Raw genomic sequence first — 26,986 nt, 5'->3', positions numbered from 1 at the left:
TGTTGTTACTAGATCAATACTCATTCCCTGTAATTCAGTTTGAACAATTTTATGTCCTTAAAAAGTCAAAAATATTCAGAGTGATCTCAACTAATAATGATAATATTGTTCATCACAGCGAGAAAAAAACAAGCAAGCAAAGTACAGTAGGCCAAAGTACAGTAGGCCAAAGTACAGTAGGCCAAAAATAATCATGCATGATGCAAGAGAGCAAAGCTTGCAAATGAACTTCACATGAAGGCTCAGTTTTCACAGCTTTTTCACTTTGTAGTTTTGCACATTTTCTGTTGCTCTGGGTGAAATAAAAAAAAACTAAACATTGTTTATGAATATTTTAGTGAGAAATTTTCATATTAAATGTGAACTTCAACCCAAACAGTTGACCAAAGGTACCAGGGTATTTTCCACTATCATAAGAGGGGCGTGTCAGTGTGTGTGTGTGTGTGTGTCAGTGTGTGTGTGTGTAAGAGAGAGAGACCCCACTAACAAAAAAAAGTCGCTCCACGTCCCTGAATCACTGACTTTGGGTATAATAAAGCCAACTCTCGTTATAACGAGTGGATACGGTGTAAGGAACAAGCTGGATTGTTGTTTAATCTCATGGGGGGTGTGGTTTAAGGGTTATAATAAGGTTACGTCATGAAAGGAGACGTGATCACGTTGGGCAATGGTACAAATGAGTCAGATAACAGGAACTCACTGAACATTTCGTTTCTTCTTGTCACGTTATCTCTGACAGACAGCACTCTGTCGCCGAGCCCCTGCCCTCTGCGGACGTACAAAGTGTGAGCTCCTTTAGTTTAAATGCTGCGGTCAACCGGGGAGGGCACGTTCAGGAAGTCGGTCACAAAGCGAAGAATGTGAAAAGCGAAAGGATGTGCTCCACGGAAAACAACCCAGAGCTGCAGCCGACATGTAAGTGAATATTTGCGACTGTCGTCCGAGCTCGGTGAGTACGTTGTCATCGCAACGATCAGAAACTAGGCAGCGGTTACTTGGAGATGGCCTTAAACCTCCAGAGGCACCGTATACAACCGAGCAGGGGACGCTGGTGGGTTAAGAGTTGCAAGCGCTGTCAGAGGATGAACGTGCCAAACGTTGATTATGTGGTGTCTTTCTATCCTCCTTCAGCGTCCGACCCGGCTCTTCTCCTGGAGCTGAAGACCAGGCGACCTCCGTCCTTGGTGGAGAGAGCTGGACGTGAAACCTGGAGTGTTGACTTCTCTCCGGATGGAGCTTGGTTCGCCTGGTCCATGGGACACGGGATCGTCTGGGTCGTCGCCTGGCCTCTCGACTCCGAGTAGGTTTTACTGTATATTTAATCCGCACGTGATGCATTCAGGTCGCCCTCGAAGATTCTGGTTTCCGTGGAAGGTGGTGGTGGCAGGTCCTGCACGGGCTTTTCGAATGATTGATTGATTTTTATTTTTTATTTTTGATTAATTGTGGCACAGAGGCGCCCGCAGGTAACAAGAACACTTGATTCGAAATGAATACAGTGACGGAAATACCGGGGACACTCAAGTGCAGCCCTGTTCCTTCTACAGAGGCTACTACACAAAAAGTGTAAACATCTTTTTATATACAGTAACTGTTATGCAAAGTGACGGAATCTTTACTTAATCCAAAATATATCGGTAAGTCTAATAGTATTAAAAATATATTTTATTTTTACCTAAAGTAAAATGTGTGTAGTTTTATCTGTAGTAATACTGAACAATATGTGTCAGTTACTCTACAAAATCTACAAAATAAATAACTGAAGCGTTAAAACAAGTACTATACTCGCATCAAAAAGACGAATAACATAGGTACATTAAAAGTGTACTCGAGTAAATGTCCAAACTGCTCTTATACAATGACGCTGGGCTTTGTAAGATTAACAGTAGCACGGGTGGGGTGGGGTGGGGATGGTGGTGGACAATCAGATTTAACCCCTTGTTTTCTCTTTTAATACACGCCTGTATTTATGTAAGAAATCAAGCCACCTGGGAAAAAGTATTACTTCATGTTCGGCTAGATCAAGTAAACAGTTAAAATGTAACCTTATGATAATATCCTTTGGCTTCTATAACCCGTCTCTGTCTTGCACAACTCCACAATAATGATCACAGTCCATTTCTGCACTGGCTTTTGTATTATAAAGATCCAGTGTTTAGTGTTATGTGTGGTTATGAAAGTTAATCAGTATGTGAAAATATCCTCATGCAACTGAGCAGTATTTTGGAAATAAGGCATGAATGCGATAAAAACTCCAGAAAATAAGCATTAAAAGCATCTATTGTTTAAAGTAAGACCAGATATAGATTTTAAAAATAGCTTTAAGTAATGTCATTTATTCCTTTTTTCATTTATTTATTTATTAAAAATTCTAATTTTTCTGTATTTAATATTAAACTTTTGGGTCTTGCTGTTATGCCCTACACCCCCACACCTCTAAATTAGGCCCCTGAAATTATAGTATTTTTCTGTCTAGTGCCCACAAAGAATTTCCCTTCGGCTCAGCAGTGTTCATTAGTGCCAATTTGTTTGAAAAATGCTCAGCACTGCTGCCAATACCACACAAAATAACAAAACAGTACTCTTTATTTTTTTCTTTATATTTTTGTTGCAGTAAAGAATTGTTGCTCCATGAACAATGTTTGAATTTGCCTAAATAATTAAATAAGGCAAAAAAAATGTGACTTACAACTTTAAATACTCAGTAGATTTTGTTGGTACATTTGATAAAACATATGGAAGGAGGCAGAAGAATGCAAGTGGATGTATTCATTCCAGCTATTATTTTAGATTAACGTGAAAGAAAAAAGCAAAACATGAAGACTCAAATTTCAGCTCTCAGTTTACCGTTTAGTTGTTTAGATCTGCTGTGACCAGCAACACTTGAAAGCTGCATCATTTAATCACCAACTCTAGCTTCACACCGCCTACACTGGAGTTTTTTATGGCATCTGCACTCTTGGTGCTCCTCTCACCCACAGAGAAAGTCAAAATGGAGAGACTGACAGAGGAGACAAAAGCTTCAGTTGTGGTCACCCAGTGTGGGGGCTCGCCTTCGGGCCCAGACCTCCAAAATCAAATGCAACAGCGTGTCCAGCTAAAGCACGATCAGAAGGGAAAAACAGCCTGCTTCTGGCCACGGGCTTGGAGAACGGGGTGATCAAAATCTGGAACGTTTTAACAGGTGAGATTTTTATTTTTCTGTGACTGTTAGTTTTGCTTGGCTGAATTAAATGGATTTTCAAATCGCTTGTTTTTTCTTTTCCTTTCCTCTAGGCAGTGCTGTTTTTGATCTCCACGGCCACGAAGGGGTTGTAAGGGACCTGGTGTTTCCTCAGAATGGGACGCTCACACTCATATCATCCTCTCGGGACAAAACTTTGAGGATATGGGACCTGGCTCATAAAGGTATTTTTCAGATATTTATGAGAAATACCTGTGAGTAGCAGTCACAACCGTCTTATTTTTAAAAAATGTTTTGGACAAAATATAATCTACATATTTGGTGCGTCCTTTTTACTTGGGCTCAAATTGTTTTCTTGCAGATAACCTTAGAACTGCAAGGCTTTTCAGCTGAATTTTCAAATGTCAAAGTACACCTCGAGCTTGCCTGATCACCCATTTAAAAAAAACTGTTAAATATTAACTGTCACGTGTCACCAAACAACTCTGGAGGCTTTGCAGACAGGGTCTTAATGACTGAAGCTGTCTATTCATTACTTCACCCCTGTTTAATCTTGTGAAACTCAGCTGAAATAAACCTTCTGTTCTAATGTAAGAGGTTAAAGCTAGCAGATGGCTGTGCTTACACATTCAGGAATCAGGAGCTGAGATGTACTGTCATTTTAAAAAATAAAGTAAAAATAATGAGGCTTTGTAGTCTCTCGTCTACATTTACATCCATGTTTTTCCTGTCTGTTTTAGGGAAAAAGGTGCAGGTGCTTTATGGCCATAAAGACTGGATTAGTTCCTGCTGCGTATCATCTGACTGTAGCATGATTGCATCTGTCGGGAGATTTGACAGGGTGAGGTGTTTCATTGCAAAAGTACCGTATTAGGTCATATTCATCAAGTACTGAGCACTGTAAAAGATAACTTAAGTAATTTGTTTGTGCATGTAAAACTCAAACACTTGTAAATGCTTAATGTCTCTAAGCTTGCTGAATGTGTCCTTTTGTCCTTCTTTTTATCAGTTTTTAATGAACATTATCAACATGGATTTGGGCGACCCTGTTCATTCAACTCTGTGTCAAATTTAATGTTGTTTGTCCACAAGTCTAATCAGGAGAATGGCTCAAAGTGTGTGATACAAATTGTCTAAAAGGGCAGCTTTAAATGCAATCCTGCATCACGTTAATTTTTCTAGGACAATGAAATTAGTTTGAAGGTATATTCAAATATTTTCCTATTTGAATTCTTGCTCCTAACAAGTTTGTTGATATTTGCTTATGTAAAGTATTTAATCTTCTGCAAACTTCAGTTATTTTAGTGGTGTTTTCTTTTGACAGCTACCAGTATTGATGGATATGAGTTGCATACGTCCTGGACAAATTATAGGAAAAACCTGAATGCTTGATCTCTCCACTGAGCGTGGCTCTGTTATGCTGTGGGGCTATTTTAGGACATGTTGTTTTGAGTAATCATCTTTATCTGGTGATGAAACAGTTCTGTCCTCATGGGGGTGGTCTCTCACAGGATGACAATATCACTATCTAAAGGCTCTGGTTGGTTTGAGTATGAAAATACAGAGACTTATATTTTATGTCTTTAGTCAGCTGACACCAACCCAGTTAAACACCTATAGGAGATATCCATTTTCAGTGAAATTATCTGCTAGTGGGTGCTTCTGAATATCAATTGTAGTGGTCTGTTTTACCTGCTCCTATTAAAATGTTTTTAGGCCATTTAGCATTTTCTAGAAACTTCTGGAGCACCAGGAAGTCTTAACACTCCAGTCAAACTGGCAATTTCACATATTCTCATTTTCAAAGGAAAGCAGACAGCATAACGTTGTGTAATATTAGACTTTAAGAGCATAGTCACTCGCTGCTGCGTGGTTCAGGGTGTCCTGCTGACACCAAGCAAGTACATCACTGACAAATTACTAGCTTTTGTAAAAAAAAATTTCAGTTCTGCAGCAATTAATTACCCCAGGGACAAGCTACTTTGAGCATCGACTAAACCTACATTAATTTTCCAAATTAAAAACAGCCCTTCCAGCAAGGTATAAAGTCTCATTAACCCTGCATGATTATACTTTGATCAGATGGTGTGTCTGTGGAGTCTACGTTCATATACATTCATCAGGAACCTGACAGGAGGGGCCCACAAGACCGTGTACCTCCTGTCTTCTTGTGACTTCTCTCCTGACGGGGCAATTCTCGCCACTGCAGCCTTCAGCGGCTCCAGTTGGTGGATCGACCTCTGGGACCCATACACAGCAGAGAAACTGGCCACTCTGGCGTGAGTTTGTACAACTTTGAGGGTTAAAATTGTGCACAAAGACTCCATTCTATGGGTTACATAAGAAGACCGCAAATTACTCAAATAAACGGGTTGTTACCACTGAGTTTAAGTACAGAAGCTTAAATCTGTGAACCAAACAGCCCACACTGTCATTATCTCTGTTTGCGTATGACACGGCATGTGAAAGTATGTCCTAGTGTCCTTGTCTTTTGCAATCTGTTTTCTATGTATACTATGTGGAGCGTCTGACTTTGACTTGGTGCAGTTCAAAGTCATCGCTCTTTCTCTTCTGCACAGTGACTACTTTGAAGATTATGGGCAAAACCAAATATCAGCAATACAGTTCTCTCCAAACGGTCTGCACTTGACACTTGTGACAGACGACAGGTCAGTTATCTGAAAATGCTATATTATATAACTTAAATGTTTTACACACTGGAAAGATGCTTTCAGACAGATGTGTTGCGTTTGCAGAGCTCTTAGGATTTGGGAGCTGGGGGAGAAAGGGATGGTGATGGAGACGAAAAGAGACAGAGACTCTAATGGACTGTGCTGCAAGTACCATCCACAAGGGGGAGTTGTTGCTACGGGGTAAGGATGCTTTCATTTCAGCATAGATTCACAATATTACAGAGGGTGGTCGATAGACATTATATGCCAAAATTCAGTTTACCCCACTTCCTAGCTTTATTTATTTTATTTTATTATAAAGTATATTTATACAGCTAAACTTATCCATGAAATTAGGCTCTCATATCATTCATTTTTAGTCAAAAAACCCCCAGTTATTAAGCTGTTAAATATAATATATTGGTGGGGGGATCAGATATGCAGATCCATCTAGTGCAGTGGCTCCTTTGAAAATACAAAAGTGGCTGAAAGCAATTCAGTATCTAAAACTCTGTTCTAATACATAATGTTGGTAAATTACAAGCAACGATTTTGTCTTTTCGAGTACTAATAGTCAAAGCTACCTGTCGGTACCATGGTAACATCAATCTTAGGCTTGAGATAGTACGGAAGTTTGATTCATTTAAAGGTGAAAATGAGACCTGTCTTTACATTATTGACACCATCTGATTTGCATTAGACGCATTAAATCTACAAGCAAAATTAGGACCATCCCTGAACACACCAGTCTAAAGTATCTTTGTGAAAACTGGCCCCTGAATAAACATGCAAATGTGTCTCTTTTGGCAGAACCAGAGATGGCCACGTGAGGTTCTGGAGGGCACCCAGTGCGGTGCCCAGCTTGTGCCACCTGTGTCGATCTATCCTGCGCCACTCTATCTCCACGCACCAGATTGAGGCGCTGCCCCTCCCCAAGAGGATCCTCGAGTACCTCACATACAAAAACATCCCCGAACGCCTCAAGTCCTGCTGCTCCTCAGATGAAGAGGAGTGGGAAAGTTAAATAGGAACTTTAAAAATAAATAACTGACATTTTCAGTGATTAACTATGATCCTAAAAACGCCTTGTATTTTCTGATAACAAATGCTTTGAAAGCTTGATGAAGCAGATTAAGCATATTTTAAGATACTTTAGATGCAACATTCCTGCACTAAGATTTCATTTATTGCACTACTGCGGTACTACAAAGCATACATTCAGTGTTCACATTGTTGACTTGAATAACAGTTTTATACTATTAATTTATTGTGTAAATATCAGATATATATACTTTCTAATTCCTGTGTTTACCATTATATGCACTGCTAATGTACTGGCACATTAATATTGCAGCAACTGGACTTATAAGAAAGGGTTTTATTAAACTGATTAAAACATACACATGTTCAATGACTTTTTTTTGGACAATGAACTGATTACCTGGTTGCAGTGATACTAAACTGAAAATAGGATTTTTCAAGTCCACCTTTTAAATCAAAAGTGCCAAAAGGATCTTTTGTTTCGTTTTTCCACTGTGCTGATCGACTTCCATCTTGGTTCTGTATGCAGATGTGAGTGAGTCAGATAGCTGCTAGCATTGTTCCAGACATCTTTTACACTGCTGCCCCCCCCCCACCCCACTGTGGAAAAAGACCATCGTTGCATTACTGTATCTAAGGTGCTTCGCTGACCACGAGCTCTCTCACTGCCTGGAAAGCTGCAACCATGGAGCTCAGCTGGATCTTCTCGCTGGTTCCCGATGCAAGCCGATGTCTGAAGAGATGAAACATGAGCAATAATGGAAATAAAAAAATTTGCCACAACGTGTGGAAATCAACATGTTGGTGTCTTTATTATATTAACATGACTTGTTACATTGTAAATATTTTTTTAAAAAGCATCACACTTACTCTACGTCGGCCAACTTGATGAGCAGACTAATCCGAATAGCGGGAGGAAAATCCACTTTAAAGAAAAAACATTTTTAAAAATTAGATACTTTGCTTTTGATAGTAAAAACAGAAAAACTTTCATTAATGCACAAACTTGTGAGCTTAAAACTTTAACACTGAACACGTCTCTAACCGCCAACCTTTCAGTGGGTTTTAAAGTGGCCCCATTGCGTGTTTTCTTTAACATGTGCTGTTACTATGGTTGACACTCATGTTACACGTGGCCAAAGACTGCTCCAAATACTTTATGGTTAGGGCTGGTCTGTGAGCACAGCAACCCCATCCACCTGTTCAAACCTTATGTTTGCGAGAGGCAGCCAATCAAATGTTGGCATAAAAGGAGGGTGGCTTTTGTGCTGGGGTGCTTAAATTAAAGAAAGAAATAAAAACGTGTGATTTTTTCCCCCCCTTGCATGTTCCTTACCTCTGTGTACAAGCAGATGAACCTCAGTGAGAATATCATGCAAAGCCAAACCTTTCAGAGTCTTCAGCTCAAGGATTTCTTTCATCCATGTGTTAAAGAAATGCAAGATCATAAACTGTACTACTAATATGAATTTTTGTTCGTTAACCCACCATTCAAAAAAAAGTCACCGAATCTTTAAAAACATTTGCAAAGCATTTAGGTACAGCTACCTTCTATTAACCTAAAGTTTTATTTGCAAGAAAGAAATGTTCTTTCTTGGAATATGCTAAACTTCATAAGAAATGTTCAAAGTATAAAATGGCATAGTCAAAAACAAGAAATGTGCAGCTTTCATAGAACTTAAATATAGGATACGGTTGTACGCTGAAGTAAAGTCTTTGTTGAGGCACCAGTCGAGGATGTTGGCTATATCTGAGCGGAGGGGGTGCCCTGTGCAGGTGTACACTGTGTCTTCTGTGACCTTCCCATAGGCCATACTGGTGCTCTGAAATCACAGAGATGGATGACATGCAGTACAGTCTACCCATCTGCAGTTTGGATATATAACATATACTACTCATTGGCCACTTCATTAGATATGCCTGTTTGAATTCTTGTTAATGCAAATACAATCACATGCTAGCAACTCAATGCATTACGGCATGTAGACATGGTCAAGACAACCTGAAGAAGTTCAAACGGAGTATCAGAACGGGGAAGAAACGTAACCAGAAACTGCTGGTCTACTGGGACTTTCCCACACAATTGTCTCTGGGGTTTACAGAGAATGGTGCAAAAAAAAAAAAGGAGGAAATATCCAGTATGTGGTTATTCTCTGGGAGAAAATGCGCTGTTGGATGTTAGAGAAGAACGTGCAGCTTAACGGAAAGCAATTTGTGCTGTAACACTGTGATGACAGGGTCAGAATCTGGCTTGAACACATTGAAAGCATGGATTTATTCTGCTTTGTATCAACAGTTCAGGCTGGCGATGGTGTAATGTGTGGGAGATATTTTCTTGGTACACTCTGTGTCACAAAGCTCAAATCATCTCAGACTGATTTCCTGAACATGACAATAAATGTATTGTACCTAAATGGCCTCCACACTCACCAAATCTCAATCCAATAGAGCCTTTGGGATATATTGGATGCGAAATGTAGTGGAGATTTACATCCTGAATGTGGAGCAGAAAAATCTGAAGCAACTGTGTGATTCAATCATCTCAATATGGATCAACACCTCAAAGGAATGGTACAAAGAAATAAGGCAGCTCTGAAAGCAAAAGGGGGGACGCAACTAATGAAGTGGCCAGTGGCTATATTTTCGCTGTTTAAAAACGGCCACACTGAATATGACATCCACATCTTAAACAACGCTGATGATGAACTTCTGGCCATACCTGCAGTATGTTGAGCGATCTTCTCATGTCACCTGTTGATAAGGTCACAATAGCCTTCATTCCATCTGGCGTGATGTCAATACTGTCACAAAAAGTAATGACATAATCAACTATTTTTAAATCATATCAACGTTAAATTAAAACTTGCGACATGAACACATAATTGATGACATTTAATAAATAGAGCAATCAAAAATAATTCCAAGTCTGTTCATTAATTTCTTCTATCTCAAGTTGCATATAGCAATAAATGTGAAACAATGAGAACATTTATTTCCTATTGTGGCATTTGTTGGTTTTTCAGGGCCTGGTACAGTTGAGAGGCCAGGGTTGATGTTGCACCCTGATTTAAACTGTTTTCAAACACACACAGAGAAGCCCTAAACTTCTAAACATTACCCAACAGAAACGTAACATAAGAACAAAGACTCTGGATTTTAAACAATCTTTAATGTGGTTGGTATTATGTTTGTCTCTATTAAAATTAAACTACCATAAAAATTAGAGAATGCTCACTTACAAGGAAATGAACAAAATTATAAATTCAGCAGGGGATCAAATAGTTATTTCTCTCACTATACGCAAATTAGCGGAGCCCAGGGAGGCCAACAGGTACAAATACATTTGGCAAGTTCATTAGCAATTCTGGGAATAATTCAATGAGATGTAAAAAAACAACAACAACAACAACAGTAAGTGGAGAGAAAGCATTCACACATTAACTCACTTCTCCTGCTGGATAACGTGCTCCAACCGAGGGATCATCTGGTCTGGCGAAAGCGGACCAAAGCGGAACCTGGTGCAGCGAGATTGCAGGGCGGGGATGATCTTGGAAAGGTAGTTGCAAATGAGACAGAATCGAGTGTTTTCTGTGAACTTCTCAATGACTGAGACAGAGAGCAAGGGTGGGATGAAAGCAGGGAAACAAGTTTAAAATGTAAATTCTGGCAACATCTTAGTAAATAAAAAAAAAACCTCCACTTTTTTGAATAATCTATCCTAAGGACTTGCTTAATGTTGCTAAGATTGTAAACCACCTCACTGAGAATTTAGAATTGACAGTAATATACCAATAATATCATCCACTCTTCCTTCACCATGCATCTATTTAGAAATATAAAACGGCACTGAGCAGCAATAGATGCTTTATAAATGAAATATGGAAACATTATTAGAAAAACACAGGTTGGACTAAATTTACAAAATATCTCACAGTTAAATTCAATAATTATTTCCACTCTTCTGCAAAGTAAAGCTTTTTAAATAAATATCCAGGTTTAAAAGTAGATACACTGTAAGTCAGCAGCAGCCAAATTGCCTGCTCACTGAGCCGTGTGCCTCACAGTGGGTAATGCCTGAACGAACAGATGGCTTACCTCGACGCAATGCATTCTGGGCATCCTGGGTCATGGCATCGGCCTCGTCCAGTATCACCAACTTGAAGCCCTTCCTGAAGGACAAGATATATAAAAAAAAGCAAAGGCAGCAGCTTACATTTCCATTGCACTTCTTAACTGCACATAAAAGTATTGAGAACACTTATTTCTGGTCAAAATCTCTACAAGTGTTTTAGTCTTACTTGAAGATGGTCCTGGTGCTGGCAAAACTCAGAATGGGACCTCGTACTACATCAATACCTCTGTCATCAGATGCATTGAGCTATAAACCAAAATTAGTTATATTTTAATGTAAAATGGCAGAGTTACAAGTTCAAAAACCTTTACAATTCAGCAAATCCAAATCTTCTAATGAGGAGTTGTAACATACCTCCAACACCATAGAGTTGAACTCCTTCTCTTTGTACAGCTGCCTGGCAGAAGCGAGTATGGTTGAGGTTTTTCCTGTTCCAGGTGGGCCATAGAACAAAAGGTGTGGAAGCTTGTCCTCACTGATAAACTTTTGGACTGGAAATAAAAAGAACAAATGAAAATCTGTTTAAATACAAGTAACCAACATTTCTATAACAATCCACATATGCACCCCCCTTGAATAGTTTGAAACATAAAAGTTTTAAGCCAGCTGACTTAGTACCATGACTCATTAATGACAGTGACGGTATAACCACAGTAAACAAGCTCAAGAGTCAAAAACACTGGCAGATAGCATTGAGTTTATCAGTTTATTACGTTTTAAAAGTAGTTTGATTATCAATAAGTGTCATGTTATACAGTTTTATAGTATTGTTATTCTGGCAGTCCACATACTTACTAGTGCTCAGAATATCTTTGTGTGAAATCAGATCATCAAGTGTCTGTGGTCTGTATTTTTCAACCCTGAAACAGGAAAACGCACACACACGCATTCATACTTGCAATAACTACTGCGTTTACAGCAAGGCAAATAAGCAACCTCGAAAGAATTTTAAAGAAAATTATTGAAACGTTTACGGACACATATGATAAGCGCTGACAAACGTTGACATATCACATTACATATGGCCACTTTTTAGTTCCGCATCCATATTTTTTTTCGTAACATCACCCTTTATTATAAACAAAACGTCAACCTTACAGTACTTTCACCGCAGTCAGAAGCTGCAGGTTTTCGGTTAACCTGTTGCTGAAGTGGCACCATGTTAATGCTTGATGGACTGATAAGATTTACGTAAGCCGAACTGAAGACAAGCTAATTTCCTTCCATGTTATAACTATGCGTAATAACTAACGTCATTTATTATATGTATATAAAGCTAGCAATTCACAGAATGCATCAGTCTACTCAGTGCAGCGAGCAGCTAGCTTGACAGTAGGCATGTTAGCTAGCTAGCAATAACTTTTTGAACCATTCTGTGATAAACAGCGAGTTTCAGCTCACCATGGTAAATTTCTGGTCTGTAACGGCGCTTTACTTGTAGAAGCCATGTATCCTACCAAGCATGAATATTACGCCAAGCTGAGCAAAAGGGTTCCAGAGTTTAAGCCACTGCGATTACTACTGTTGATGGCCCTGTTTGGCGCGCTCCGCAAACAAAACGTACGTCACACGTCACCACGTACAACCAATGGAATCACATTGTCATTTTCATGGGCGGAGTATCGGTGACTTGTTCTCTGCTGTAAAAAAATAATAATAACGGGATTTAGAAATTGTAACAATAAAAGATACACAATATCAAACATCATAACAACGAAGATATATATCTCCTCTTTCATTTTTAAATATTGTCTCTCCCATTTTGAACAATTCCTTGCCCTAATCAGTGAAAATTAAAATCAAACTCAGGAGTAGGTTTTTTTCCCAACAGCAAGAACTACAAGTCTTTAAAGTCCTAATCACCAAAATAAAAGAAAAAAAGTGTTCTGGCTATCTTGATTTTTTAAATAAATGTCACGTGTCACTAAACGTCTTGTTAAATTTAAAAAAAAGAAAGTCTACACCTTTCCTTCTTAGATGTAGTTTGTTCACTTTTATACGACACTGACATCTTAATCTCATTATAGTTTATCTTTGTAAGTGTTAATATTTAAGCATCTTAACACATGACAAAGAGTGTCACAAATGTTTTCTACATGTTTTTGCATTTATTTTCTGTTCTGGTAATGGTGCTGACAATAAAATACACATATCTGTCCATATGTCAAAAAAGTGCAGTGTGCCCATATATTTATCTAGAGCCTGAATTTGAAATATCACCTAACCTATACTTTACACGACAGGTTTCTCTGAAACATTTTCTTGATCATCATAGGTTAGTGAAAAAAAGTTGTGAGCAGTAAAGTACACAAGATTTTGTTTACCATCTCCTATCTCTTTAATCAGCTTGACTTCTCAGATTTGTTGCTGGCAACCTCCAAAGCATCTTGATTCCCAGGCTGCATTATACTGCATCAGTCAAGGATAACAATTTAATATCACAGCCTGCATTTTGACAGCATTCAATCCTTAATGTTTGGTTTATTTTTTTTTTTCCTGCAACTGCTGTTTTTGAACAATCCAGTTTCTATTTGTAATGTCTGCGTTATAACCTATATTCTAACTGAGGAGCCTCACTGTGATCAAGATCTCTTCTGCAAATTAAACCTGAGCACAGAGGAAGAAGAAATGAGATAAGGCACACAATAAAAAACAGAAGATTCTACTCACATACAAACATCAACAGGCATAGTACAGAGTTGTCTCACTAGGCCAAAATTAAATGTCTCACATGAATCAGTGGAAAAGAATATTTGTTTTTCCATTTAACTTTAAAGCATATTTAAATCATTCTCTAGAAATATTTTGAAGGGGTGTGTGTGGCTGTGGACTGCAGGCTATATAAGTGTGCACACAGCATGAGCCTGTAGTAAACTAATAGATATCATACATATTGAGTAAAAGGACATCTTTGTTTCAAACATGTAAAAAGGGATAGTTTTGTCTCTAACCTCTAGCCTGGCGTTTCAAGCATAGTAAGCTCTCTACTCTGCTCTGTAATCTCGCGAGAACGGCCCCTCACGGTGGTGCCTGGGCGATGCGATGCTGTTGCTGTGGGTTTGATTGACAGGAAACATGTCGGTGTGGTGGGAGAGAACCGGGATGCAGCTGCTGCCTAGGGAGACAGGGAGTACCTGCATCCAGTCCGCACATCAGCACCTTTAAAACCAGCAGGCTTTTCCCCGATGCGTCTACTTATGGTGCGCTGAACAGCTTCTTCTTGTTCTTTTCTTTTTTTCCCCCCCAAACATACATTTGAAAGAAGTGGAACCCAATGGATGCAGACCGCGTAGTCCCGCTTGGTATCTTCATACTGTGTTTGATTTAGCCCACAACCAGAGACACCTTGATGAAACAGCAGGAACTACGAGGACTGTTGTTGCAATGGAGTCGATTCTCTCACGGCTCAAAGCCCGTCTCTAAACCTTCAACATCTCGTTTCATGGCGTTTTGCAGGTTGCTCCGTTCCGTGGGTTTCACCACGCTCTTTTCCTGAATAATCATCAATATTTTTCCCCCTTGTTTTTGAATTAATTCATTCCTTTTTTGTTAAGTGCAACGGAAAAATAACGTCCACTGTTCACAAAACTATGAACGAGGAGATGACAAAAAGCGAGGAGCAGCATCTTAGTTTGCAGAAAGCCTTGCAGCAGTGCGAGTTGGTGCAAAATATGATAGACATAAGCATTTCTAGTTTGGAGGGTTTACGGACCAAATGTGCCACATCCAACGACTTGACACAAAAAGAGATACGAACGCTTGAGGTAAGCACCCTTTGAGCGGAATCATCGGATTTCTGCTGTGCATCTACATTCAAATCAATACGGGGGGGTGGGGGGCTGCCGCCGTTTGTTATTTATTTCAAGGCCACTATGCATAATTTTTATGTGTCTTTTCTACGGCAGACTGCTTTTCTGCTGCCACTGCATAAATATATAATGATTTCAGCTAAAGCCCACTGCTATCTGTTTTGTGCAGTGCAATAAATCAAGAGGCCACGGGGCTGCAGTGGGCTGTTATAGACTTGCGCATTCTGCAGGTGGCGGGGAGAGAAGGTGGCTCTTCTCCACCAGAATAATATCTGAGGCAGCCGAGGCCTATAGGCAGCCCGTGTTTACAATCCATTAGCAATATGCCAGCCTGCGCATCTGTTCTCGCAGCCAGGCCCTGCCGTTATGCAAGGCTGGCAGATTACTGAAATTGTTACAAAATATCGTTATCCGTTAATTGGCCCGTGGGGTATTCCGTAAACTGCGTTACGTAATGGTCATGTTGTGTGTTGAGATATCAGGCTGCCCTTTTTGAGACTACTTAGACCAGTCGAACAAACCCCTGTTACAGGATATAAAGATGCAATAAAGTGCGATAAGCTCACTGAAAACTCACTGTAGACTATTGAGCACTGCAGACACAGCACGGCATTTAGGGCCTGTAAGAATGTTATTGTGATGTCTCATGAGATTGAAACAAATACCATTAAGTGATAAGGTCTCCATAAACTCACCACTGAGTCTTTGTGTGCGCCATCAACAGACTTTAAGTCCTAGTGGGAAAATAATTAAGATACTATGTTAACAAAATACCAAGAAATCACTTGTGAGTGGCACATACTTAATCTCATCCCCACAGGAATATGAGACTGTGCATAACACATAAACATATTGCAAAGTATCGATGTCTGAGCTGTTAAACGGAGTTTGCAAGTGCTGGACAGGGGACAGGAATGTAATCCAAGTGAAGAGATAACTAAATATATAAAGTGCAAATGCTCTGCCAGCAATGAGCAGGCTACACTGTGAAGATAAATGTTCACTATGTTCCCTGCATGCTTTGCAAGGCGTTTTGGATTACTAGTTATAAGCATTATGGGGGTATTATTTTTATTTCACCAGTAAAATTAGCCTGACAAATTTTTGTGAATGGATTTATCAGAATGGTTTTATTGATTGTGTCATAGTTTGACCTATTTCTCCAAACTTAAGAAGGGTAGGGATATCCTTTTAATTTGCCTAAACCAAAAGTTAGGATATACCCAAGCTATGTGTTCAGTTCTTTTCAGAAAATTTTGGCATACATTATTAGCATGTTTGTAGCAACTGTGCTGCATGGCTAATACCTGTATAAAACGGACACGTTGGTTGAAGGAAAAATAACCTTCTCTCAGTAGCCGAGTTAAAGGATTGTATTTGGAGTGCGAGGAGCACCGCTTTCTCTGTCATTTTAAAATTATGCTTAACTTCAGTCTTCCACAGGTTGTTAGACAGGTTGTTACATTACAAAGACAGAGGTTTTTCATATTGACACTGAATTTGAGAGACATTATCCTTTAAAACAAGAGTTTTCAAAGTGCAGCTTGCTGTAAAGCATGCACAAACTTACATTCCCACCTTAAAGGGATCTTGCAAATTTTTAAACATTACTGGTGCTACACACTGTTTCCATGCTGTTGCTTTGTTAGTGTAGTTTGTATCACTTGTTCTACTCAACAGGAATGCAACAAGCAACAGGGGTAGTGTAAGCCATTTCTGCATGGCGTTGTAATCCAAGGAAAATTTAGGCTAAAAAAAAGACAAGAAGGTGGTTACAATGCAGGTTCAAAACATTCACTTATTATTCTGTTTGAACTTTGAAGCAAACATTGGTCTGTGGAAACATTTCTTCACAATTTTACTGAACACCTAATACCCTTTACTAGCTTCAATGGAATAAGCCAATCAGAGTTAGCATTTTGAATTTTCAGCAAAAGCTTTGAATAAAAGGAAGTCGCTATCAGTTTTTTATCATTCAAAACTAGGATGAACATTGGAACATAGGAAATCATGGTTGCTGACTTTATAAAGTTTTTAAACCTGAGTCACATTTAAATTGCTCAGCAGAGTTATAGGGAAATTATTATTGATTAAAGTAACATTGATAGCCTTTTCAGTCCATTAAAGCTCTGTCTGTATACATCAACTTCGGAGAAAGAATTTCTACTTCTTTAGCTCATTACACTCAACTATCAGTGGTTGTTGTCACTCCCTTGTTTGCTACAGCCAGAATGTCACACATACATCTTTGGTTAATGTACAGTATGATTATGGATCAAGTTTTCCTGTTGTCCAGCAATAAAAAGTTAGTCTCGTAGATGGTTCATCAATTACTGATGGAAGTAACACATTACAAACTAATGCTTTTCTGCAATCACATGATAGTCATTACTGTTCCTAAATTCACCAATTTTGATATAGTTAACAAACAATTATGTCACTGACTTTAATCAGGATAAGTGGATAATAAAAAGTAACCAAAAGTATTTTTTTACAAGTTCTTGTACAACAGCCTTGTTGTATGTAGGAGATAGAAGAAAAATATCAACGTGACCTGTAGCTTTTGATAGGGAAAGATTAGAGATCATGTCTATGTCCTCTATAGGACAAAAATTTGGGTTGTTATTTGGCTATGTTTTCAAAAGTTTAACATTATACTGTGACCTGTAGTACATAACTGATTTTTAAGTAAGAGCTCTGATGCCAGGTTCAATCTAGTCTTTTTCCATATTAAGTCATAGAACTCGATAGTGGTGATGTCTGGAAGCTTTAAATGAATCGGTTAAAGTAAGTAGTATAGTACAAATTCAGCAGTTTGACAGCCACGAGTTGTAAGTCTGTGTAGATATTTTGGTTTAATGTTGTTGTTGTTTTAACAGAAATTGAATTAATTAGAAAGAAAGACTTTATCATCAGTAAGAAATTATTGCAAATAAAGGGAAACACACTTTTTTTTGCGTTATTTCAGAAAGTTAGTGAAGTGAAGTTAGTGAAGTTAGTGAAGTGAGAACTGTGTGAGCTTCCTGAGATATTCTGAGAATGAATCTATTTCAGTCATATGAAACTAAGTTTGGTCTGTACATAGGCAAGAATCTTCAACAACGTTTTGATTTTCCATCACATCGTTAGAAACATAAAGCTTTAAGCTTGTATACCATCACTTGTTGAGACTCATTTATTGTACTGCAAACTATGTGATGACGCCATTTCTCAAATACACTGATCATATATTCTTGCTTCATATTCTAAAAATTTTTGTTTTTTTATACCTTGGGACATGGTCATTATGTATAATATTAATTATATATATATTATTATTAATATAATATACATAACCCAACATATGACAATACTGACTAATAATATCAGCCAAGTAATTTTTCAGCAAGGCTCTATTTTCTATTTTTTAAAATGAAGGGTGATGCACGCTTGTTAGCATGCCACACAATTACATTTTGCATTTCAACTAGTAGAAATTAGGTCACTAGTGTTATCCATCAATGTTCAAATGTACCAGATGAAAAAAACATTTTAACTTGTTTGTCTGAACATGAAATGTAGCATCAGCTGTTTATTTTTTTTCCTTCAGAGGTGGAACCATGGTGTTTTTATAGAGTCAGATGATTAAATAATATGAAGAACAGTTCAAGCACTGTAGCTTAGAAGGATAAAGACGTCATTATGCTTGAAGCAAACTGTGTCACACCAAGTGTTGACCAGGCGCAACAGAATGAGTATTTATACCTGTTGCAAATGACCACAGAAGACTCTTTTTACCGTGTCAAACTGTATTTCCACTTAATGCTGCCAAACAAAAGGAAAAGGAGGACAGTGTGTCAGAGATGTTATTATCTTTTAAGGTGATAATTCAAACTTGTATGTCCACAGTTGCAAAAAGATGCTTGTATACATTTTTTTTAATTTGGAGAAATCTTTCTTTTCACCTGCATCTACCACATAGACTTCTGCAGTTTAAGCTCACTGTTACAGCCCGCATGTTGTGTGGGTATGTCCTGTTTGCCCCACACATTCAACTGCCACCCATTTCTCTTGAGGTGCCAGTGCACAGCTGTCTCTACTCAGGAATTAGCCTCACCACAGTATAAAAGCAGGTGTAGCACTACTCAGGCTCAGTCTAGGCCAGTTTCAGTGGTGGGGTGTGGACAGGCTAGAACTGCTAGTGAATAGCTGTGTTTCTTGGATGGCGGAGGATTGTGTGCTTTAACAGTATTTGTCAGTTTAGTGGTGTGCTTCACCTACTTGTAAGCAGCTAGTGTCATCTTTCAATAGCTTTCTTTCTTTTCTTTAAAAAAACCCCCAAAAAACAAAAAGCTCATGTTTGAAAATTCTTTTTGTTTTATTTTTTGTTACTCAACTCATCCCCTAGCCTCTTTTTAGGGATGCAACACTCCCTTTTTGGTGTGCACCCCCCCCCCCCCCAAAAAAAAAAAGTAATCACTATAGTTTGTTTTAATATCCTTCATTTGTGTTCCTGTTTTTTCACTGTCTGTTAATACAACAAGAATGGCTCTATTCATATAATTTATTTTTTTATGTATATATATATTTTTTTTCCTTAGACATAGATGGTTGAAAATGTACTACAGTTTGCCAGTGGGCTAAATTCAGCATTACAAGTTCAGCAATTTTGCATTTAAAAAAAAAAAAGGTCTGAAATTGCACCACTCTTTCTTATGCAGTTGAATATGCTTAAATTATAGTGCTTGGCATTTATAATGCTGGAAAGTACTGGACTCTAGTTAAGGAGATTAGATAAAGCTGGTGTGGAAGTTACACTCTGCTGTAACTTCATCAAGTGTTCTAGTTCATCTGGATTAACGGTATAGCAGTTGTGAAGAGATCAGTGCAGCTCATGTCTCTAATGGGAATAGCATGATATAGGCTCATCTGATTAAAGAGCACTTCATTTTAGCAGCTATGTTGGTTTAGTCGTTTTAGCCAAAATTATATTGCTTTCGAAAAATTCTGTTTTACCACAGCTGATCATTATAGTTTAGAGGCCTCTGCTGTGCAGCTATCTGGTGCTATCATATATCAGCTAGTGTTTTAAAAATAAATAAATAAAAAGAGAGAAAAGAAAACAAAAAAACCCCGCCAGCTTTATGAAGCTTAAAGAATGTTAGTTTATGCTAATGCGAGCAGCTTGCTTCACTTCAGAAACTAATTCAGTAAAGCTGATGGTAGCTATTGTAAACCTTATGACCTTTCCAATCTGAGCCTTAGCGATGCACTGATGTCCAAATACTTTGAAAATATAAGCAGCACTAACAGAAGATTTAAACTTGTTTAGCAATATGTGCAGAAAGCAGACAGAAGGGGGGGAAAAAGAGAAGTGTTAAAATCCAAGATAATTTTCAGTTTGTGGCGTGCTATTGTTAGTCCGCTAGACCAAGTAGCTTATGCTTGTGCACCTGCTGTACAGTATGCTGTCCATTCTTGTTATTAGTTTAGTTTGCCAAATGTGCTCAGACTGCGACTTTATGATAGTTATGAGTCTTTGTAATATTTTAAATAATAAGCCAGAAACATTAAAGAGATGTAACAAGGTGTATTGAGGGTCCTGCTTGAATGCACAAACTAAACAAAACTCTTCATTTTGAACAATAAATCTTACACTGTAGAGTTAAATAGTTATATTTTCTCTTACTGTTTTGTTACCTAGCTGTATGTGGAGTCACTAACAACCAGTACCCCTCACCAAAATCAAACTGAGTATTTCTAGTGGTGATAATGCGTTTGTGACAGCACAAGGTTATGAAATAGTTTAATTAGTGCTTTGGCCCTTAAACTCACTATTCCCACTATAGTTAGGGCAGCCAAAAGTTGTCACCAACACCACCTTGGGATTTTCACCCAAGGAAATGAGTAAAAACACCAGTGAGGTACACGGGTTCATTCCACTAAAGAGGAGACAGGAGATGTGGTTCAAAAATGCAAAACTTTCCATTTATTTTTTTCTTTAAAAAGGAAAAAAGACATTTTTAAAATTCTACACATTCAACCATGCAGGGAATCGGGGTTAGGAGTGTTCAGGAATGAGGCTCACCAACAGAGGAGAATAGTCAACATGAAGGGGAGACAGACTCAACAAATAAAAATGAACATAAGTGGATCACCTCAGGCACTTGTGAACATGCAGTCAATCGTGAAGGGAACCCGCACCAACCACACACAACACAGGAACAAGCCCCTCCATCATCTTCAGCTCTCAGCCTGGACACAAAGGGAATGAAATCAGAGCAAAATTGAGTATTTTGGTCTAAATAACCCAAAATGTGATGTCCACATAGGTGGACGCCAGGTCCCAGGAGGTTAAAGTAACTTTAAATAAGCAAAATGTTTTAACAACAAAACAAAAAATACACAAGTTAAATAATGCAGGATCAAATAAACATAATCCAAAGCTAACCCCACTTCAGACATGTACACACACATTAAAATTATTAGGGCCCCAATTAAGGAGTTGCAAAGCGGTGCGCAAAGCAACGCTGAATGCAGCTGACCCAAACGATGCCAATGAACAAAACAGAGAAACAAAATAGCAGGGCATCCCGCAGAGCGGCACCAGCTTATCTGAAAAATGACAAATTGCTTTTAATAAATCGGCAATTTAAATTCAAAGCCAAATGCAGAGGAAAGGGCAGCTTATATACCAGACCTCCTGAACTACTCCACCTTGACAGGAGAGGAGCACTTCCTGACCCAGTGGCAACAGATGGCACAACATCCCAGTAACTTCTACCGTGCAAGCAGTACTTTGAAATGTTGGTAGTTTTTGGACCAAAAAACTACCAACACTATATTATGCTTGCCTGGGGAGTAGTGGTAAACTTCACACCACAAACAGGAGATGCCACAAGCAAGAGGCTTTTAAGTCCACAGCTTCTGTGGAACAGGCAGAATGTACATGCTGCATCAGTGGACCTATACACATGCAGCAGGCGGACAAAGACGCCAGGTAATGTGACCATCGGTGGACCATAAACAAGCAGGTGACAGAGCCTCCTTATATACAGCGGCACTGCCAGCAATAAATCAGCAGATTCAAAACGGGCATAATTAATCATCGAGAGCAGGCTTAAATCATCCTGCTACACATGCGAGAAAGGGTAATTTCATGCAATGCTCTGACTTGATTTTCCTGACATTGCCTAGAGTTTATGTACATTACCTAAAAGAAGTCACGTTACATTATACTTCCAGTCCATCTGATATACTTGTTTCTAGTCTCAGATTGGACAAAATTAGGGATAAATATATCAGAGAGACAGCCCAGCTTGAATGTTTTGGAGACAAAATTAGAGGCAAGGCTGAGATGATTTTGACATGTGCAGAGGAGAGGCAGCTGATATGTTGGACAAAGGATGTTGAAGATGACACTCCCAGGCAGGAAAAGAGGAAGACCACAGAGAAGATTTGTGGATTATGTGAAGTCGAACACGCACAGGTTGGCGTGACAGAGGAGGATGCTAGAGATAGGAGAAGATGGAAGCAAATGATCGGGTGTGGTGGCCCTAAAGGGAGCAGTCAAAAGAAGAAGCTGGTTCAAGTCAAACCTTAATTTTAGATTAATAATGAGATAAATCAGTGAGTATTAATCATATATCTGTTTAAAGAGATTATTTAAAAAGCAAAGTTCGGGTAAAGCTGATGGGATGTTATTAGATTAGCATGTGTTTACAACCAAAATATTGATCACAGCAAAGTATAGCCTATACTGCATCCCAAGGGGAACAATAATTAATAAATAAATAAATAATACATCTATTATTCACAGAAATTTCTCAGCCTAGGTCAAAGTGGAAATGAATGACAGCTCAACAAACTCGCATTCAAGATTCCAACACATGGGATAATGTTCATTGGTTACTTAACGCTGCTGTATGTTGTTCAAAAATAAGCTCACCAACTTATTGATATATTTTCTGACATACAGTAAACTATTAACTGATTTAGCCAGGGTACATGTGTGTTTCTTTGTAAGTGTGGACTGTTCAGTTTCTTTATCAGGCAGTGTTAGCAGCCGTGGGCAGCTGCTGTAGGGTTTTCTGCATTCAGAGGTGACTTGCTGGTCCCTCCTCCACTGGTTTCTACTTTGGTATGCACTGATGTAGGACAGAACTCTCTAATTTCTAGCAGTCATTTTGTAGGTGTACTTTTGGAATGGGGCCATCTACATGCATCACCCTTAAGTCTTCAAGCATCACGTCACCCACTGTTTCAGCTCGAAACTGCGTAGTAACAAAGATGCTTGTATGTCCCGCTTTCAGTGGTGTGAGGCTTTATGCAGCCCGATAGAGTCAGAACAAAGTGTCTCACAGCAGAGTCTGGAATGAGGGAAAATATCTCATTCCAGAGATGTTTGCATCTAAATGATTATCCTTTTCTTTATTTTGCGCTTTCCTTTAACCTTCAAGTGACCAATTAGGGTGATTTATATCCCCGAGTCTTATGTTTCTATATGTGACACTGTCATATTTTTTTAAAATCATAAAAATGTTGAATATAATAATAATAATAATAATAATAATGATAATGATAATAATAATAATAATAATAATGGATTGGATTTATATAGCGCTTTTCAAGGCACCCAAAGCGCTTTACAATACCACTATTCATTCACTCTCACATTCATACACTGGTGAATGATGAATGTATTGATCTACTTCTTCTGCAACTTTTAGCATCTTGGGTAATGGAAAAATCACTTGTGGGTCAAACAGTCACTAGCCACTTTAGTTACATCTTGCTAGTACGAGGTTGGACTCTTTTGCCCTCAGAACTGCACTAACTCTTCAGGCACAGATACAACAAGGTGGAAGAAATATTCCTCAGAGATCTGGTCCATATTGACATGATGGTTTAACATCTTACTAACATCTTTCTCCTGATAAGAGTGGTACCCAGTGTGGTCTTCTGCTGTTGTACCTCATCTGCTTCAATGTTCTTGTGGATTCACAGATGCTCTTCTGCCTAATTTGGGTGTTTATTAGAGTTTCTATTGCGTTACTGTCAACGTGAAGCAGTCTGACCATTCTCCTCTGGCCTCTGTCACTTTAAGCATTTTCACCTAAAAAACTGACACTCACATGATATTTCCTCTTCTTCAGATCTATCTCTGTAAGCCCTAGAGATGATTGTGTGGGAATATCTCAGTAGAACAGCATTTTCTGAAATACTTATACAGCCCATCTGGCATCAACATCATGCCACATTCAAGATAATTTAAATCAGCTTTCTTGCCCATTCTGATGGTCGGTTTGAATTTCAAGTATTCATGGCCATGTCTGCTTGGCTACATGCACTGCTGTCATGTAATTGGCTGAATAAATGTCTGTGTTATTGATCAACTCAATGGGTGTACTTAATAAAGTGGCTGGTGAGTGCATATCACACTGGAAATATATTTTTCAGAGGTATTACTTTTATTGTAATTTGTTGGTAATTAGTCCAAATGTAAACATTCTGATGGTAACCATTTTCAGATATTTCATTAATCTGCAAAGGTGTTTTGAATATTTTAAATATTACACATCTAAAAAAATAAGATGTTTGTTTAGGTTTTGTTTTAAACAGAAACATGGAAGTAGCAAATGATGGACATATACCCAATATCACGACTTCACTGTAACTTCCTGATATGTAGTATTTTTGGAGTCACCAGAACAGCTACATCTTAGTGATAAGATGATCCCAGTATATTATACAGAACTTTAGTTTTAAGTATCTAAATGAATGTTGTTTTGTTCATTTTTTTAATGTAAAATTGATTGAAAACCAGAAATAATATTAGAACATTTGAACATATCTGTCATATATGAAGAAAAAGCATGTATTTGACAAATAGTTTATCAAATATGTATTCCGATTTTTTTACAAGAATTATGCAATGCTTCCTTCGACTGCGCTTTTATGCTGTTACATTTGAAAAAATGTATTTATATTTTTGCTGGTTTTTAAAAAAGAAAGGAAAAAAGAAAAGAGAAAGCAAAAAAAACCCCCAAAAAAACCCCGAGTAAACCACAAAACTATAGAGCCAGCTTTTTGAATAGTTGCCTGTATATCTTAGAGATTTGTGTGCACAGCTAAAATAAAAGTGTAGTGATCTAACTGTGATAAATCACACAACTTTCAAAATGACAGACGGAACTCACTATGGATGCAAATTTCTTGCTGTCGCTAAATAACATGCTTGCATCTGACCCATGAGTGAACTTGTGTTAAATAATATTTTCAGTGTAGAGTTCCCTGCAGGGAGAGGGCACTCTTTATACATGACTGTAAACTGCTTTAATTTGGACAAGCACTCAACTTAGCAGTGTAGTTTAGTTAATAATAAGTAAGTAAATAAGGATGTTTTAAAGTGAATACTGTCACCAATGTATTGAATAAATGTTATGCTTACTTGCAAATACATAGGCTCTTAAATATAAAACTGCTTCTTGATTGAGCATTTGTAAAACATTTTTAGAAAAATAGAATAGTTCAGTCAAAATTTTGCTTTTTAGTGTTATTTACTGTAAGTTGGATTAATGAGACCACAGACAAGTAGCTGCATTTATTTAACCCCCCAAGTTTGCTTAGAGCCTGCTTGGAGCCTATATACGTGGTTAGCATGTTATAGTGTTTTATGTGTGTGAATGTTTGCACAGAGCCTTTTGGCTCACCATTTGATGACAAATTGTAGGTCACTCGGACCCAAGTGGATTGTGGTATACTGGCAGACATGGCAAATATAACACTGGCACTGCTGTTCTTTACATTGCCACAACTTCTTTGTTGGCTGTTTGGTGTTGACCACTGGTTTTGAGTGGCGTAATATGAAATCAGGAGCAAGGTGTGAATAGAGCTACCTGTTTGTCATCAGGTGCATTTGATATGTTAGGTGAACCTGTAAAATTGGCTAAAAACTACACAGCTAAAAATGTAACAATTAAAAATCAACCAGTATAATATTTACTTATTTATTTATAGCTATTTTAGATTTAGATTTGTGTAGATATTGATATAAATTTATGGTGTGAGAGTGAGCTACAGAATTCACTTGGAATCAAACTGTAAATAAATTTGATAAACATCCATCCAACCATTCTCTTCCGCTTATCCTTTTCGGGGTTGCGGGGGGCTGGAGCCCATCCCAGATACCATAAGGCAAGAGGTGGGGCACACCCCGGACAGGTCGCCAGCCTGACACAGAGAGGCAGACAATCACTCACATTCACACTTATGGGCAATGTAGATTCTCCAATTAACCTAACACCACCAATTACATATCTTTGGTCTGTGGGAGGAAGCGGGAGTACCCAGAGAGATCCCACACAAGCACAGGGAGAAAATGCAGACTTCTATTTTGATAAACAGTCAATTTAAATTATACAATTTAAAAAAACGAACTGTATTATTTTTTTGTTTTTTTTGCTGTATGTTGTCTTACAAAAATATACATCACATGCAAAGTTATTACAATTTATTGCAGCGCTATCGCCAATTGATGATTTATTATTTTTGCAAATGACATCCTCCTTCACTAACAAGCCACGTGTCTGTGGCAGGAAGAATGACTTCTAACAAAGGAAAAGCCTGCATGCATCTGCCCACTTGTATGTGTCTTTGTATCAGCACCATTTTTCAGTTTAGAGGAGGTTTCTGATATAATCACAGCTTTCAACCAATAATCACTCAGCAGCGAGTTGAAGAGGGGTTAAATGATGAAACAGTGTTTCATTTGCTTTGCCTGAGCTGATTAACCAGGCTGTCCTGGAATTTCTGTGACACCAGAGGCTCTTCCTAACTGACTGATAGGATATTACCATGACTATGGTACTGGCATGACCTTGTGTGACTGCTTTGATTTCTGGGATTTTTCAACAACAGGCTAAAAATATAATTAAAATCTTTTTTTCCTGCACATTTAAACATATTAGGATTATTTAATAGGATTTAAAAACACATGATTTGTTTTTAAAATGTAAAGTTTGCTTTTGTTTTATAAAGCACTACACCGGGCAGGATTTTTGCAAAACTGACACAAACTGTTGACCTGTTCAGGATATACCTTGCCTTTAACCCATTACAGCTGAGGTAGGTTCCACTCTTCCAGTGGTTTCGGAGTAATATTAAAACA

At 38.2% G+C, this 26,986-nt stretch overlaps 3 protein-coding genes and 1 long non-coding RNA gene across 7 annotated transcripts in view; 2 read left to right on the top strand and 2 right to left on the bottom strand.

Annotated features, from left to right (window-relative positions):
- Positions 1–675: 675 nt before the first annotated feature.
- wsb2 (WD repeat and SOCS box containing 2) lies at positions 676–7,256 on the top strand. Of its 2 annotated transcripts, none has more exons than XM_004566689.4 (9): positions 676–915; positions 1,132–1,300; positions 2,982–3,184; positions 3,277–3,408; positions 3,925–4,025; positions 5,267–5,463; positions 5,764–5,853; positions 5,941–6,057; positions 6,667–7,256. In XM_004566689.4, exons 1-9 carry the CDS (start codon positions 876–878, stop codon positions 6,878–6,880), a joined length of 1,263 nt encoding a protein of 420 aa, XP_004566746.1. In that variant the 5' UTR covers positions 676–875; the 3' UTR covers positions 6,881–7,256. The 2 variants fall into 2 exon arrangements, with proteins under 2 accessions (XP_004566746.1, XP_004566747.1); XM_004566690.2 differs by lacking the exon at positions 676–915 and adding an exon at positions 943–1,051.
- Positions 7,215–12,602, bottom strand: rfc5 (replication factor C (activator 1) 5). Its single transcript, XM_004566688.6, has 11 exons — positions 12,431–12,602; positions 11,825–11,889; positions 11,384–11,520; positions 11,196–11,275; positions 10,993–11,066; positions 10,344–10,503; positions 9,617–9,698; positions 8,591–8,720; positions 8,234–8,311; positions 7,768–7,822; positions 7,215–7,630 (listed from the first exon to the last, which is right to left on the bottom strand). The coding sequence occupies exons 1-11, from the start codon at positions 12,475–12,477 to the stop codon at positions 7,531–7,533; spliced, it is 1,008 nt and encodes a 335-aa protein (XP_004566745.1). The 5' UTR covers positions 12,478–12,602; the 3' UTR covers positions 7,215–7,530.
- A 1,450-nt stretch (positions 12,603–14,052) lies between these two features.
- The window catches only part of ksr2 (kinase suppressor of ras 2), a 120,193-nt gene continuing 107,259 nt past the window's right edge, over positions 14,053–26,986 (top strand). For all 3 annotated transcript variants that reach the window (XM_076891119.1, XM_076891120.1, XM_076891118.1), the window contains exon 1: positions 14,053–14,793. In XM_076891119.1, coding sequence (XP_076747234.1) covers positions 14,620–14,793 — 174 coding nt within the window. In that variant the 5' untranslated portion in view covers positions 14,053–14,619. The remainder of the gene's footprint in view (positions 14,794–26,986) is intronic.
- The window catches only part of LOC143421521 (uncharacterized), a 34,654-nt gene continuing 28,546 nt past the window's right edge, over positions 20,879–26,986 (bottom strand). Inside the window, exon 3 of the long non-coding RNA XR_013101196.1 lies at positions 20,879–21,072. This is a non-coding gene — a long non-coding RNA (uncharacterized LOC143421521). The remainder of the gene's footprint in view (positions 21,073–26,986) is intronic.

Source organism: Maylandia zebra, linkage group LG12 (assembly GCF_041146795.1).
Source record: "Maylandia zebra isolate NMK-2024a linkage group LG12, Mzebra_GT3a, whole genome shotgun sequence".
NCBI classification, from domain to species: Eukaryota; Metazoa; Chordata; class Actinopteri; order Cichliformes; family Cichlidae; genus Maylandia; species Maylandia zebra.
This window is presented reverse-complemented; position numbering and strand designations above follow the sequence as displayed.